The following is a 16,158-nucleotide window of genomic DNA, read 5'->3' as shown; positions in this document are numbered from 1 at the left end:
CATAAATAAAAAATGAGCTATTTTCTCAAATATTTCACTGTTCTGTTATTACTTTCATTCTTTTTGTGATATAACACACACAACCTTCTACTGCTATAAATGGTTGCATTTAATTCCTTACTATTTTTATCTTGCTTCAACTCATTTTCATGCTTTTTTATTTATTCGCCCTTTTTAAATGTTACTATTTTCACTCATAATATTTGTTTTGGCTTGTGCAATTGATGTATAAGCTAGCTTGCTCGCTTTCACCTTTCTTATTCACTGGAAACAAAGAAGCCAGTACCCAATTAAAAAAAAAAAACAAGTGTAGTTGGGTTTACAGGCGATCCGAGCTGACTGGAGCAATTCTTGAGTGGATGGGTTTTAACGGCCTGTAAATTATTGAGCTTTTTGTCCGAGGCAAACAAAAACCACGGGTAAAAATTTTCAAGAAATCTGGGCCTTGGATCAAGGGACCAACCAGAAGCCCTTGAGAATAAAATGTTCTCTTAATCTCGCACGTCGCTAGAAGCTCGTTACCTGAAAATTTCCCCCTTTCTCCTTTTTCTCGGCGCTCGTTCTCACCCCTACCGTAACAGCCACAAGATTTATTCATCTTCCAATGGGGACGACGCTTGTCGTGTAATATTGTAAAACGACCTTGTCGTGTAATATTGTAAAACCCAATCTTGTGGGTGGTACCACAGGACGGTACTACGGCGTACTCAAAGGCCAAGGATGGGATGGCGGCCGATACTAGCCGTTGATCTCCAGTCCCGACGGTCGTGATTTGCCATTCACCTTCACTCAGAAACCTGCGTTTAAATCCACAAAATCTCTGCCACCCAGGAACGGAAGGCGCGTCACCACCAGGGTCGTGAAAACTGCACTTGTTCTAAATGCTTGTTTTCTTCACGCCCATGGCCGGACGTGAACTTATGGTGGCTAATTCGTTAGGAAGCTGATATTTGTGTTCCTTCTTTCACAGACACCGTCTTCCCCTTCGCCTTTTGTTTGTTTTGGAGAGCTGCCCACCAATTGCGAGGCTGCCGAACAAGATATGGCAGCAATAGTGCCACACCTTGTCCAATGTTTTCACCCTCCCCAGCAGCGCAGAAGAACTTGCTCTTTCTATTCACCTGTTCGTCTCCACAAGTTTCCGAACCCAAGCAGGAGAGATACAAAGTTGGTGGCTGATACTCTTCCTGTACGTGCAAAGTCTTCACCGAAGAATGACACGGTTAATTCCAGGACTCGTCAAAAAGCTAGTGTTTCAAAAGAAGCCGAAAAGGGTAGAGGATGGGTGAGCACTATTATGCAAGGACTCAGCTTCAGGTAATTCTCTTCCTATCCACGAATAAATAATTTTATCTTTTTCCTTTCTTTCCTTTCTGAGTTGGTTGTCTTGGAGATCTGTTGATTTGGAGTCCTTGAACTTGTAATTACAGTGAGTTGGTCAAAGACCAACTTGTGCTAGACATTCTTGCCATCGCCTTACCAGCCTTGTTGGCACTTGCAGCAGATCCAGTCACCTCCTTGGTCGACACCGCATTCATAGGCCATTTGGGTATTTTTGTGTTATGCTTTGTTTTCCTGAATTTGATTTCCTTCTAGCACTGCATTCGCGCTTCTCAAGTCGATTATGTTGAATTCATTTGTGGGGTTTTGAATATGTTTTCTTATTATTGTCTCTTGGTTTGTCGGATAGGATCGGCCGAGTTGGCTGGTGTTGGCGTCTCAATTTCTGTGTTTAATCTGGTGTCAAAACTGTTCAACATCCCTCTGCTCAATATCACGACGTCCTTTGTTGCTGAAGAAGAGGTTCTAGTCGGTAATGCAGAAAATGGTAATGCTCCTTCTGTTTATTCGACTGGAATTGGACCAATTAGTAATTGCGTTGTCTTACCAGGCGTCCACTTCAGCATCTTTAAGGTTTAGTTATTTTGTTCATGATAACTTTAAAGTTCAATCCTTGCTTCAGCATCACCAACGGGCGAAATAACCAAGAGAGTGCTTCCATCAGTTTCAGCATCGTTAGTGCTCGCCGCTGGTCTTGGTATTGCAGAGGCAATTGCGCTATCAATTGGTTCGGGGTACTTCCTGAATATCATGGGTATACCTGCTGTACGTCAAGCATCTCTTGATGTTTTATTGGTTGCTTTTATTAATCGCGCTGATTGGTGTATGAGAAACCTGAAAAAGGAAATCTTAAGAATGTATGAATTTTTTATTAACTATAATTTGCTTTATTCACATTGTGAACGCAGTTCGGTTCTGGTGGATACGTCTTTTTAATTTTTTTTTTTCTATTTTAGACTTTCAGCGAAATGGTCTTTCAACAACAAACGAGTACTTATTCAGGTTGTCGAGAAATACTATTCATTGGCCTATTACTGAAATCAAGAAGCACAGGATAGGTTCAGGATAAAGTGTAAAGTAGTCGCCTGGCACTGAAAACAGTGCTTCAGATTCCCAAATCGCCGAGCTAAACATGCACAATGAAAGAGCATTAGATCAGACCAACCTACAAAGATGAAGCATCTGTTGCGAAAATTTCAAGCTTTAATGGATGCAGAGTTTCTTAATCTTATTCTCTGTGATCCTTGGACTTGTATAGAGATACTTTTATTAGGTTAGTATCATGGAAAAAGTCTGTAACACTTTGGTGTTTAAGGCAATTTATCCAGCACATTTTTTAGACTATTGCAACCTAAAACCTCTGGATTATTTCTTTTCTTCAAAAGCACGTATGTAGTCTGCATTTGTTAATGAATCAGTTGGGTGACAGTAAAGCTTTCCAATTATTTGACAGGATTCACCAATGCACCTACCAGCTGAGCAGTTTCTTGCACTAAGAGGTCTTGGTGCTCCAGCGGTAGTCATAGCTCTCGCAGCACAAGGATCATTTCGTGGATTCAAAGACACAAAGACTCCTCTTTATGCCATAGGTGAGTACGTAAGTGAAGGGCAAGGAAATGGTCATTATTTTTTTTTTTTTGTGCAAAGTGAACTTTTCCAGCACACATGATTTTGTATATATAGAAACCTTATACTTCAATACCTACTGAGACCACATCTTCCCTCTCTCTCTGTCTCTCTGTCTCTCTCTCTTTCTTTTGCCATTTACGTTGCAGGGAAACTGCACCTGGGTTGAGATACTTTTGTCACTCACCTGGTGACGTAAAAATCTAAGGCTAGTAACTCTGCCCCTACAGCCTATGTTTGCTTTGGCTTGCACAGAAGGCTGACGCTCATGACAATAGAACCAACCCCTAGCCTTATACTGGCTGTTGGCGCAATCATCTATCTCTAAACCCTTGGGATAATGAGCTATCTGTTATCATCTATGTCTAAACCCTTGGGATAATGTGCTATCTGTTGACACTAAAAAAGACCGAGGATTTACCAACGGCTGAAACACATTGGTAAAACATGGTGACGCATCGGTAAACATTTCGAGTTGGTCGACGGTGAAGTAAACGTAGGTGAAAACTATCACCGACATTCCAGTGCACACGTTCTACACCAACGCATTATGTGTGTAGGTAAATAAATTTTTTACCGATGTTTGTGGACTTCGGTAATAAAATTTTTACCAACACGTGGTGGGTGTCGGTAAAGCATTTACCGACATGTGGCGGGCATTGATAAAACTGTTACTGACACATGTGATTTGTTTTTACCGACACATGGTGGGCGTCGGTAAAACATGCTCATATAAGTGGTCTGATTAGTTTTTTGATGTCTGCCGAGCTTTGAAAATTTGAAATCACTATTTCCATTTATAGTTCCATACTTCCATACAATATATTATTTTTGGATATTTACCTATGATATGTGGTCCTTTCTCTTAAGCAATTTTGTTGATTCATTTGATGTTTGCTTTCATAAGTCAATCTAAGATCATGCCTGCCAGTATGTTTTGAGGTTCAGTAATATTTCTGAATTTGTACTTATCCTTTTCTTAAAACTGTTGCAGCTTAACTCTTATGATTTGTGATGATTGGTATATTGTCTTTCAGGATATACAGTATAAATTCCTCTAATGTTTTCTGTGAATTTCACTTTCGTATTAAAGTCGGTAATATTTATGAATTTGTAATAACCATTTTTATACAAAAAAAATTGCTGTGTCTTAAGATTGGCATTTTATCTTTCAGATGCTTTAGTATAATTTCTTTCATTTATTTATTTATTTATTATTGGCTTTTCATCCAACCATGTCACTATGTCAGTTTGCATGTTTTGTTGTTCAAGTTCTTTTTTTGGGTGTATAATGTGCAATTAAAGCAATATAGGCACCTTTTGATCAGTTGGTCTGGCCTTTGTTTAATCATTTATTTCCAACACTTGGTCAATTTAAGCATGGCAGCAACTGTCAGAGCCTTTGGCAATTTTGCTCTTCTCATTAGACAGTGCTTAGATTAACTTAGTTTGGGGTCCAAATGCTGCTTGCAGTTCCTGGATACATGACCAACTGCTATATTGATGGTGAAGCAAAATGCAACCCAGGAGCTCAGCCCTGCCAAATCATAAATTGAAACTGAATAATTTTAGTTCCAAAACGAGTCCTGATCCCAAATCATGAAAGCCTTTAGATAATCATATTTGTCCACATCTAATCTGTCAATGTTTGAATCAAGGAAGAGTATTTTTTGTTTAAATGCTGCTATGTTACCCTATGATTTTGTTCTTCATATTTAAAAATGAAATTTCAGAAGATTGTGTTCCATTTGTACGTGTGAAAGTATTTGATGTACAGAATGATGTTGCTTCCAATGAACAGGTGCTGGAAACTTACTTAATGCGGTTTTGGATCCGATCTTGATGTTTACTTTTAATTTGGGTGTTGGTGGTGCTGCCATTGCTACTGTAATGTCTGAGTATGGAGAGACCTTCCATTTGTCTATTCTATGAATTTTAAGGTTTTTTTCCATTGTTCTTTTTGAGCAACTGAATATAGTCTATTCTTCCTCTGAACATTCCACTGCTGCATGATCACTTTCCATAAAACTACTCTTTTGCAGGTATGTGATTGCTCTTATTCTTCTGTGGGAGTTGAATTCAAGAGTGATGCTTATTCCTCCAAAGCTTCAAATGATTCAGTTAGATCGTTTCATAAATTCAGGTATGATGTATGATTAGTAAAAAAAAAAAGTGGACTGTCTAACTCGTTCACTTCTTATTACTCCTTTCATTTACATTTTCTAACATTTCTAGTACCAACTAATTCATTGGGCTAGACATCATATGATTTCATGATGTGCTGCCCATTACTATGGCCATTCCTTCAATAATTCTGGCTCTCAGGAGTCCCTTTTGAAGGATACTCGGCCAAAGTGTGACGGTTAGCTGGCATATTCTCTTATGTGTGTCCACCCTTCAGGTTTTCTTTTGACAGGAAGAACCATTGCGGTGCTTTCTACCTTTACACTTGGCACATCTATGGCTGCACGACAAGGCCCAATTCCAATGGCTGCACATCAGATTTGTTTGCAGATTTGGTTGGCAGTGTCTCTTCTTAATGATTCTTTAGCTCTTTCTGGTCAGGTGAGTCTGATTTAGATATCTAGCTTGGAAATTTAGCTTGGCTTGATTCCCATGAAAATATGCTATTTACTTTTTGCAAGTCTTTGTGCTCATGAGTTGCTTATGCACGACTCCTAATTTTTTCTGCTTCGCAGTCTTATATCGCTCTATGTTTTAGGCACTACTTGCAGGTGCTTATTCTCAAGGTGACTACAAGCAAGCTCGATTAATCATTCACAGGGTTTTACAGGTGCATTTGGTTACAAACTATCCAACATCTTGTTTTAGAAGTTGCATATGTGTGCTTAAAATCGTTTGTTTCTAGCTGATATATATTCTTCTCTGCCTCATGTCCCCAGATTGGGCTATTGACAGGAATTGGTTTGTCTATTTTACTCTATCTCTGTTTTGGCATTTTTGTGGAACTGTTTACAACAGATTCTTCTGTATTGGAGATTGTCCGTTCTGGCGTTCTGGTATGAGCTCTTGTGTTCTGGGTTTCAGTTCCTGAAAATAGATGTGATAGCTTATAGGTTAATATTTCTGGTCCTCTGCAGTTTGTTGCAGGCTCACAGCCCATCAATGCTCTTGCGTTTGTTTTTGATGGGATTTATTATGGAGTTTCAGACTTCAATTATGCTGCATATTCCATGGTATGTGTGTGTCTGGAAAAATAGTTGGTCCATCTTGGGGCGTGTCTTGTGATTCCGGCATTTTAGGGACATAGCAATGAAAATTTGATGCTTATGTTCAGGTCTTGGTTGGATTTACATCTTCATTGTTCCTATTCTTGGGGGCACATGCTTTTGGACTCGCAGGAGTCTGGGCAGGGTTGTTTCTTTTTATGAGCTTACGGTTGGCTGCAGGAATTTGGAGGTATCAAAACTGAAACTAGATTTCTACTTCGATGGTTATGAAACTTGTCTTGACTATGGTTGATTGTGCAGGTTGAGTACCCAGGCTGGGCCATGGAAGATGCTTCCGACTGAAGTGGACATTGAGATCGTTGACTAGTAATTATTATATTAAGCTCACATACATTTACGGGATTGGTATACGCAATGGATGCTAACTCAAATTCATGGGGTTATTTCTGGTCAAGAATTTAGCGGCTGCCTTGAAAGAGAAGAACAAGAACTGACCAGCATGTGATGAAAGATACTTCAGATTGTCTGCCAATACAGTTTTTCTCATCAACCAAATTGAGCTAAGGGATATATACTTGCAGAAGATTCAGTCATGCAGATTGCATTAGAAAAAGAGGGTGAAAAAAGTTACACAAGAGGGAATCAAGTGTACAGATTACCCCCAATTTGATGCCACTCATGTTCGAAAGTGCAATGATTTTCTCTGCCATATTGCTCATCACGTTTAGGGAATCCACTGGGTTACCATCTCGGCTCTCTTTCTCTATCAGGTCCCGAATTTACGAGGTCCCCATTTTTGCAGAAATCGTGTTTATTCTCTCTCTTATGGAGAGTTTGAAGATTGTACATCGTATTCATCTTTCTCTCGTGTTCTTTCCCTAATATTTTTTGTAAATGTATTCTTTCTCAGTGCACCATGGTGTTCAATTTTTAGACAATCTCTCATTTTGCTTGAACCGTACGTACGATACTGATTTGAAGTGAAACCTTGGCACCTGGCATGGCAATGGAGACATGTACTGCAAGTTCTGTACGTGGGCTTATCTCGTTTAATTTGGATGAATAAGATGGGCTTTGGACAGGAATTTACCAAGAAATATGACATTTTTTTGTCCATGTGGCGGTGATTGGGCCGTTGTATATACGAGTGTATATACGAGTAGACCCGTCAGATGGAATGGAGATGGCAATTGCTACTTCTGATCTCTTAGACAGAGTGAACACAACAAAAATGCTCCAAGAAATATGAGACAACACTGCCATGTGTGCGCCTTTCATAAGGTTTGTATGGCTTACATGCCTTATCGTCCAGGTAAAACAGAAGTTACACGGGACCCGTTGTGATCGGAAGTTTCCTCCCAAGTTCTCCGCTACCACTTGTGTTAGGACAAGAAATGGACGAACTGTTAGTCATCCATTTGAGTGGCATGATGGAACTCTACAGTGGGGTTGGCTTACTAGCCTTGTGTTAGAACAAGAATGGACTTCTACGTCATCCATTTAGGTGGCATGATGGAGCTTTGCAGTGGGTTGGTTTGCTTGCCTACGTTTTGGTGGAACGAACACAGGCTGATTGTAGATCCACAAAACATAACACAAACACATATTATCACAAACTCTTTTCATCACCTTGATAAAGCATTTCCCTTGGAACACGCATTGGCCTTTCAGTACTAGTCATAAGATCACGATATTTTGTTTAAAAAACATGCCAACGGTATGGTCCCAATCACGCCGCCTTGGCAAGCATCAAGTAGAAATGCCCAAGACAAATATCGAGTAGCGGTTGAGAAAAGGAGTGAAATATTACTCTACGCAACTGAGTACTGCTTGTTTCACGAAACTCGCACAACATTTCTAAGAACTCTTAAATCACTGCCCAATGCCAATCCAGTTGAATTCAGAAGTGAACATTGCTTCCTCTAGGGATCAGTTTGCTACAACATCAAGAGAAATATCTCTACATCAGTCAGCACCAAGCTTCATGATGCCGAAAGCCTTGAAGTGCACTAACGAACAGATCACCAAAAATGCAAGGTGATACACCTTAATAATATTAGGTACAGGTGTAACATTCCTCATAACTAAACCAACTGAAAAAAAAATATATCCCGGTACATGTAGAGGTGGAAGATCTCGCGAACACCTTCTCTTTCCATTGTTTATGCGCCAATGTTTTCAATATCAGCTCCTTTGTCAATCCTCTTTATAATTCCCGCAATCACCTGAAATAAGTAAATTGTGAGGGTTTTCCAGCACAATGAAAAATTAGGGGGCTAGCATATTCAGTCAGACTGTAGGATTTCATGTAAAAGAGAGGAATGCATTTCATTTTGGTTATTAAAGAAAAACCCATGTATATGTTCGACCAACTTAAAGTTCATAAGCAGCAACTCCTAATCCATTAAAAATCAATTTCCTCCTGTACCGTGAAATATGCGAAGTAAAACAGGAGGTGGACTAGAATAAAGTCAATAAAGGTAGTAAAGGACAAAGGGAGAGAAAAACCCTTCTGAAATACTGACTTCTTTCCTCGTTATATCTTGAATATGACAACAGCATTATAAGGAAAAAAAAAACAAGAAAAACTAAATAACCAAATGCAAATGGGGTGGCGCTAAGGGGCAGAAGTCAGAAGTACAGATGACGCCGGATGGCATGATCTCTTCCTACCAATAAGGGCTATCACAAACCTTGCCAGGACCCAGCTCGTAACTTTTCTTCAGACCCTTGGAGATCAGCGTTTTCACTGTTGTTTCCCATTGAACTGGTGAAGTGACCTGCAACAAAATCAATCACCTGGATAGTTATCCCACTGAATAATGGCTACATAAGGGCATAAATATTTAAGCTGTAGTAAGAAGCCAACCTGACGAGCCAAAATGTTCTTAATGGTTGTGGGATCCGAATGTGGCTGTGCATCAACATTAGATATCACTGGTATCCTTGGTCTTCTAAATTCAGTTGTCGCCAAAGCTGCTTCCAGCCTTGAAACGGCTGGTTCCATGAAACTAGTATGAAAAGCACCAGCAACTGCAAGCCGTACCTACCAGGAAATGCAACAAATGTTCAGGAAGCTATACCTGACACCCAGATTGACTCGCCTGTTTTTACAAACCATGAATTTGGATAATAGTTTCTACCAAGTACTCCTACAGCCTATGTTAACGATACAGCCTGGCCCATACTCCTTTTCTCGCAATCCATGCATTCATGAAAGTGGTCCTCCCGCTCAGTGAGTGGGGGTTTGGAGGAACCCAGTGCATCAGGCAAGCTGGGGTTATGCCAGGAGATGCACCTTGGGAAAAAACTCCAGACGTCTGTCAGTTTGAAGGTCTAAAGCCAGGCCACTAGCAGGTAAATTTTCATGTTTGATACAATTATCATAAATATCAGTGTTTTTCCAGAGAAAGTGGAATTGTGGAAGAAAGGTAAAATAAGGGAAATGAAAAAAAAGAAAAAAAATGTGATATTCTGTTATAACAATGAAAATAGTTTTTTTATTATGTTGTTTCAAAAAAGAATAGTTTTAATATATTTTAGTTTTTTTATTTTGCTTTTAACATTTTAATAACTATTTTGAATTTTTATCAATGTTTTTGTAAGGAAAATAGGAGAAAACTCAAAATTTCATAATTTATTATTATTTTTTATTTTTTAAAATTCCTGAGTTTTTCCTGAGAAAAACAAACTTCTTGTTTAATATCCAAGGAAAATCTTGCTATTATAAACCTGAGGATGAAATCAGTGACTATGCTTGAAACTCTGTGGAGATGAAAACAGCCAAATACGTCACAATCTTGGCCTGACAGAACAATGGAAAATGCTCAAAGGAGAAAAGAACAAATATTAGGACGAGAATACTAACTGTCATTCGAGCCTTGAATGACTTGGCCTTGGCCTCTACTGCTTCCACCCCTTTCAGACCACCAGAGACAGCATAGTTTCCCTACATTAACACAGAATTCCAGTTCACAAGGTTAGGAATAATAAACTTTTCTCCACCCAATAATTGTATAAATAGATGAAAAGGAATCAAGTCATTGCTTCAGATTTACTTACAGGGCAAAGAAAATTTGCAATCTGCACTTTGTTTTCAGCATCAACCTCTTCATTTGCTGCATCACATAGCAATTGAACTTTCTCCGAGTCTAGGCCTATAACACTGACCATGGCACTTCTAGCAGCATCAGAAGCTTCCTAGAGAAAATAGGATGAACCTTGAATACCTTTAGTATACAGCAAGAGAATGCCAATAGCAGCTCATAGATTTCACTGAAGAAGCTCACCTGCATGGCTTCTCCTCGCAATTTCACAAGCTTGAGGCCATCTTCAAAACTTATAGCAGAAACAATAAGACAAAAAAAAAAGTTATTTTAGTGGAATATTGAGGTCCCACATGGAATGCCAGACCAAGTTAAATAATATTTATGAGACATGACAATTTCCTCATAAACTTAAACGGGTTCCATAAAAACATAGAAAAAGTTATGCACAAAAATAAGAAAGGAGTAAACAGCAGTCACGTTAGAGCAATCAACAGAAAAGTTTTTCAAGTACTTGCATGTTAATGCAGGTAAGTACCTAAAAGCTCCTGAAAATGCAAGAGCCGTGTATTCTCCCAAGCTAAGGCCACAGGTGACATCAACTGCATCTAGTATTTGCTGACCTCCATCACGAGCACGAAGCATCTCGACTGCTGCCAAGCTTGTGACATAGATCGCTGGCTGCAAAGACATTTCTTGCAACTCAGGCATCACAAACCATGTTCTTACCAATAGTATTGCTTAATGCTTCAGGAAATAACAAGAAGAAACAGAAGTATATTACTGGAAAGGTATAACCATGTGCAGCATAATAAATTAATATGAAGCTGACATGAATCTAAGATTCTAAATGCATGAAGGAAGCTGAGCATCTGAAGCCCAGTCTATATTGAAAAAACACAGAAAAATTTCATAATCATAGACAAAAGTATGTAAGACATTTCGTGGCTAAAAAAGTGAACATTCTAATCAGTTACAATGTCATGAAAATATACAGGCAGAGTCATCAGATTAAAGGGGGCTATTGTGTTAAAATTGATTCTTTTACGTGCTCTACAAAGCCTTTAGCATGAAAACTTTGGAAAGATAAGAACAAAGAATTGTGGGAGGAATGCGAAGTTCAACCAACCAAAGGTTGAGGAATATTTAATGGCTAAGTGAGGAAAATAAAACAAGGTGACTTGATTTATGTTAAACAGAACGGTAGTAAAGAAGACAAAATAACTAATGTGAGAAAACTCAGAAAAGAAGAAGAAAGGTAATTGATGAGGTAATGACAACTTCATAAGCAATGCATGCTAAGCTACAAACGTGTAAGTTATATAATTTGAGATCTGATTATCAGGCACATCTCATTATCAAAATTGTCTTACCCTAAAAATTTGTGACGAAGAAATTATCATTTCCTTCAATACGAGCATGCAAGTTATACTGTTATATAAATGCTTTCCAAAGTATAGGTCAAAATATGTATGTCAAGAAAAGAGAATCTAAAAACAAAAAAAGCTAATAAGCTGGAGTTTGTAACGCAATCAGCAATAAGAGATGTCCAACAGACATATTGGACAAATCCAATAAGCTGAACACAAACAAAAGTGTACGTACAGAGTGCCCAGAATAGGCTTTGAATTCCTTATCATCTTACTGTAAAATAAAACCATAAAGCCTTATACATGATAATCGATAAATCCAATTATTAACATAGCGGCAAACTCACCGCTACTCATCATGCAGTTGAGTCGACATGACTTATCTACAAATGGACCAATATTTCAGACAGAATGTGCTCTCGGGTAAAAGTTGGAATCGGAAACGTCAGACTTTGTGACAATAAAACGACTTGAAAACTTGGATATCTTAGCCAATTCATGTTTCTAAATCCGTAACGTATATGTTTCTTTTTTCCACCATGGATGAGTGGGTCACCTGAATCAATCAAAATTCCACAGAACAAAAAAAAGTCGAATCTGCTAACTACTTTCACAGCATTTTATTCCAACTTTCGCTCCCTACTAGAGAGAGAAAAATAACGAACACGAAATCGGTCAATTTTACTTGATAATATTTGCTAATGTGAAGAAACTGAAACGGACAAAAGTTCAAGAACGGACTTCATTTTGCTAGCGTATTGTGGAGGATAACCAAATAATCCAGAAAGCGAGAAACTACACAATATTTTCATCCTCATTCCAAAGGAGTACCTGGCTTATCACGGTTGAATCCAATTTATCTTTTGGCCCATTGATGCACACGTCAAGAAGATCATATCTATACCAAGAACATCGCCAAAACAAAAGTTTTAAGATTTTTGTATCAAATAAGCACTTCAAGACAATAGCTCTAATATGAAGGGACTATATAGCTCTTCACTTGAAAGAAGGGAAAGACATAACGGGATGGGAAGCGTGACTTGGAAAAAAAAAAAGATGGCAAGAGATATAAGCAAATATTGGACCATTTATAGCCTACCCAAGTATTTCATTTGCTTTCTGGAACAGATCTGCAGCAGCTTGCACATTCTTAGTCTCTTGGCCCATTCCTACAGTCTGTGCGCCCTGCACAAGACAAGGATAACTATTTCATAAAAAGTTAAGACAAGTGAGGCAGAACTAAGGAATCAAACCTGCACAAACAAGTAGTTAGCTCCTCCGTGAAAAATTAAACAAGAAGAGAAAGAGATTCACAGGCACAGAGGAAGCTACTGATGCTATAATGATCGATGCACAGAGAAATAACAAAGAATGCAATCTAACCTGACCAGGGAAGAGAAAAGCACAAGTTGGCTTGTAATCGGAGAATAACGCGTCGTCGACAACGGCCTGAGTGGCTGCGGGCGACGTGCTCATCATCTGAACCCTTGATCTCCGAAATGAGACCGCCATTCGCCCTCGAACCGCATTAGTAAAGCCAGAGAGATCAGTACCATTGTGGATCTTGAGAGACGATTCGAGAAAAGAAAGCCTCCTGCATCTCGAAGGGGAGCAGGTGATCTTGGGCGCGGCAGATTGTGCCCTCAAAATGGACGGAGCCGAAGAACACATCGTCGCAGAGACAGAAAGGGGAAGAGAGAGGGAGAGAGAATCGAGGAATGAGGAACAGCAAAGAGGAGCAGCAGAGTAGGATATACAGGAAGGCGAGCATGGTGATTTACTCGTTGACGTGATTGCCCTCGGCGTTCTCTTTGTTTTCCCAGGAAGATTTTGCGGAGAAGGCGTAAATCCTAATAAACTCCGACGTTTTTCCTTGATTTTGAGCGTGCAGTGAAACCTTCTAAGTAGATGCACACGAGTGTCCCATGCTCAAAGCCCATGAAACAGAGGGGGTTTGAAGGGCGCCAGCGCCGGCCCCAGCAGTTTCCTTTTTTATTTTCCAAAATTTTTCTTTTTTCGTTTTCTCCGAAGTATCTGGAAATACAAAAATCAGTGCTTCTTGTTTTTCTTGTTTTCTCCGCTGTACTTTCGTTTTTCTTGTTTTCTGCGCCGTACTTTCGTTTTTCTTGTTTTCTCCGCTGTACTTTCGTCTAGAAAAATTTGGCTGGAATTCTTTGCCAAGAATTTTTCTTCAGGACCATCAAACACTACGTAACCTAACGTAGCGTTTGCTCCCCCACAACCAAAACTCTGGAATCGTCATTCCAGAATTTTGGTTACGAAATTGATGAAGTGGGAAAGAATCTTTCATTTCCTAAAACCCAGTCATGTTTGCATTTGATGGATCTGTTTGGAAGAATGAACGGTTGGTTATGCGGTGTCTTGCAAAATTTTCAAAAGATATGGGGCATCAATTAAAAAGCCACAGGACATTTTGAAATGATTGTTTTTCGATTCTTGGTCGTCGCGTCCGCTCCGTTAAGAGATGTTCATATTCGATCTCCTGCCTATTCCGACGATCGGTATGGTTGCGGCATCGAAGGTTGACGGTGGCATTGACGAAGTCGGAGGAGAAAACCCAATGCTTTGGGTCGGTGGGTTTGTCAAAGATGAAGATCGTCGCCGATGGCCACTGAAGGAGTGAAGGCGGCATCGCCGAAGTCTGGAAAGGACCTATCTCTCTCTCTCTCTCTCTCTCTCTCTCTCTTTCAACATAGTCCGTCGCCGAAAACCCCTTTGATCTGCATCGAGGGATTCTCATCCTGTAATCATCCACTTGGGCAAAATTCCTCTCCATTGCAAGATGCGGATCGAATTTAAAATTTTGAATTTCCATTTCACTTCTACAGTGGAACTCGAGTGAAAACTGATAGCAAGAGCACAGAAACCAGCATGTTGTTCTGAAACTCCACATTCGGTCAAATAACGAAAAAAAAGATGGATGAAAGGAAACATGGCACGTAGCCCAAAGATCTACTTACTGAACCATTGCTAGTGAGTTCATGACTAAACGAAGCTTTCACACGGTTGTCTTCCCGTGGTAGACGAACCAAGGACATCCTCATACGCAAAACGGGATGGATATCACCCTCAAGAGAAGCAACCCCTGTAAAAAAATTTTGAGCATGCAACCTAAACAGAGATAGGGATGTCTACCATTAGATTCATATAATTCACATTTGAACTGGATTCTGTTGAATAACAGAAGTAAATACTTTTTTGGTGAGTGAGAGAATTATGATCCATCACCCAGAAAAGAGCTAAAGCCCCTCCTCTTTCATTTGCCGCCAAGGTCTATGGCTGCATCGGCATCTTGGTATCACACACCATCCTATATGGCATATAAGCACAGGGCTTAAGGAAATGGCACGGGTGATGTCATTTTTATGCAACCAGCTAGACCAGCTAGTCTTGTTATGCCCCTTATTGCAAATAGTTTAGTACTTTGTTTCAATATAAGAGAATTTGGAACCAGTAAGGAATGGTTATTTTCCAATTAAAATGTTTTCAACAAAAAAAAAAATCATTCCAATCAAACATTGAACCTGCAAATTTTCTCAGATGAGCTGTAGTGTTGTCTGGTAGAGCTTTCGCCAGCTCCATCAGTTGTCAGTACGGTTATTTTTTTCAAAAAAACTAAATATATATAATTAAAATTGAAAGACAATTGAAGCATATAATAGCTAAAATATTACTTGTGCAGTTGTGCTACTTGAATAGGCCATCAAATTAACAAAGACAGAAAGGAAAAGGTGATCAGGTCATGGACAGATTGAATCACCGGCAGCATCAAGTACCAAGCAAAGGATAGAGGGGCATGAGATGCATGTTTCTTATCTCCTTCGGACGGCAAAAGTGGGATCTATTTTTAGACCCTCGTAACTTCAAAAAGAACTTCTATAATTTTCTTGATGACAACATGAATGTTCATTAAAAATATAAAATAAGAATCTGAACTTTCTGTTAACTAATAAAAGACAGCGGCCAAAGCCATTAAAATGTAGTATGCAATAAAGGGTGATATTGAAAAATGAAATGCAGCCAACTGTTACTGTTGCTAAGTGAACAAAAGTTCATTTCAATACCTTATTTGACAGTCTTTATAAAATATTACTAGAAATATCATAAAAGATGGGCTCATAAACCACATTTTTCGCACATCAAGCATGCCCAACCTACTTTAAATTTGTTTGGATATCAAAACTCAGTTTGGCAAAAGAATATAAAACTAAAATACTGTACATCATAAGCATTTTTAAGCCGGTTCAGCCTAAATCAAACTTTAGGTCCCTCACTTTTCAGCCACTATGTTTATCGAAAATGGCAAAACAGAACAAAAAAAAATGCAATGGCCTGCAATTTTAACCAATCATTTTTAGCCCACAACTAACGGAAAATGGCCGGAGCGGTAACGCCGGGCCACAACGATACCAGTCAAGCATTTTCTAGCCCCCACATGGGAAGTAAATAAGTTGGAGGGGGAACATGACACTGATGGGATAGTGCTCTTAAAAGGCGTTCTCCAAGTCCTAATCAGGTGTTCAAGATTAACAGTTAATTCTTTATGCTTGTCTGACTATAAAC

At 39.2% G+C, this 16,158-nt stretch overlaps 2 protein-coding genes across 3 annotated transcripts; one reads left to right on the top strand and one right to left on the bottom strand.

Annotated features, from left to right (window-relative positions):
• The first annotated feature begins 824 nt into the window (after window positions 1–824).
• Window positions 825–7,114, top strand: LOC116263151 (protein DETOXIFICATION 44, chloroplastic-like). 2 transcript variants are annotated; one of them, XM_031642768.2, is made up of 13 exons: window positions 825–1,317; window positions 1,431–1,549; window positions 1,691–1,828; window positions 1,964–2,106; window positions 2,795–2,930; window positions 4,769–4,865; window positions 5,010–5,110; window positions 5,384–5,532; window positions 5,690–5,761; window positions 5,871–5,987; window positions 6,069–6,164; window positions 6,266–6,387; window positions 6,459–7,114. In XM_031642768.2, exons 1-13 carry the CDS (start codon window positions 1,043–1,045, stop codon window positions 6,523–6,525), a joined length of 1,632 nt encoding a protein of 543 aa, XP_031498628.1. In that variant the 5' UTR covers window positions 825–1,042; the 3' UTR covers window positions 6,526–7,114. The 2 variants fall into 2 exon arrangements, with proteins under 2 accessions (XP_031498628.1, XP_049936261.1); XM_050080304.1 differs by having other exon boundaries at window positions 826–1,317; window positions 5,369–5,532.
• A 938-nt stretch (window positions 7,115–8,052) lies between these two features.
• LOC116263341 (uncharacterized) lies at window positions 8,053–13,502 on the bottom strand. Its single transcript, XM_031643035.2, has 10 exons — window positions 12,958–13,502; window positions 12,674–12,759; window positions 12,406–12,472; window positions 10,743–10,885; window positions 10,448–10,496; window positions 10,221–10,358; window positions 10,027–10,107; window positions 9,028–9,204; window positions 8,852–8,938; window positions 8,053–8,383 (listed from the first exon to the last, which is right to left on the bottom strand). The coding sequence occupies exons 1-10, from the start codon at window positions 13,243–13,245 to the stop codon at window positions 8,321–8,323; spliced, it is 1,179 nt and encodes a 392-aa protein (XP_031498895.1). The 5' UTR covers window positions 13,246–13,502; the 3' UTR covers window positions 8,053–8,320.
• Between the last annotated feature and the right edge of the window lie 2,656 nt (window positions 13,503–16,158).

The sequence above is a fragment of the Nymphaea colorata genome, chromosome 10 (genome assembly GCF_008831285.2).
Source record: "Nymphaea colorata isolate Beijing-Zhang1983 chromosome 10, ASM883128v2, whole genome shotgun sequence".
Classification (NCBI taxonomy): Eukaryota; Viridiplantae; Streptophyta; class Magnoliopsida; order Nymphaeales; family Nymphaeaceae; genus Nymphaea; species Nymphaea colorata.
This window is presented reverse-complemented; position numbering and strand designations above follow the sequence as displayed.

Excerpts from the sequence above, each read along its gene's own strand:
- LOC116263151 (XM_050080304.1), top strand. The coding sequence starts at position 1,043 with ATGGCAGCAATAGTGCCACACCTTGTCCAATGTTTTCACCCTCCCCAG. Across the intron at positions 1,829-1,963 it reads AGTCGGTAATGCAGAAAATG|CATCACCAACGGGCGAAATA; the intron begins GTAATGCTCCTT and ends TCCTTGCTTCAG. Across the intron at positions 4,866-5,009 it reads ATTGCTACTGTAATGTCTGA|GTATGTGATTGCTCTTATTC; the intron begins GTATGGAGAGAC and ends ACTCTTTTGCAG.
- LOC116263341 (XM_031643035.2), bottom strand. The coding sequence starts at position 13,245 with ATGTGTTCTTCGGCTCCGTCCATTTTGAGGGCACAATCTGCCGCGCCC. Across the intron at positions 12,473-12,673 it reads AAAGCAAATGAAATACTTGG|ATATGATCTTCTTGACGTGT; the intron begins GTAGGCTATAAA and ends TTCTTGGTATAG. Across the intron at positions 10,886-12,405 it reads ATTCAACCGTGATAAGCCAG|CCAGCGATCTATGTCACAAG; the intron begins GTACTCCTTTGG and ends ATGTCTTTGCAG.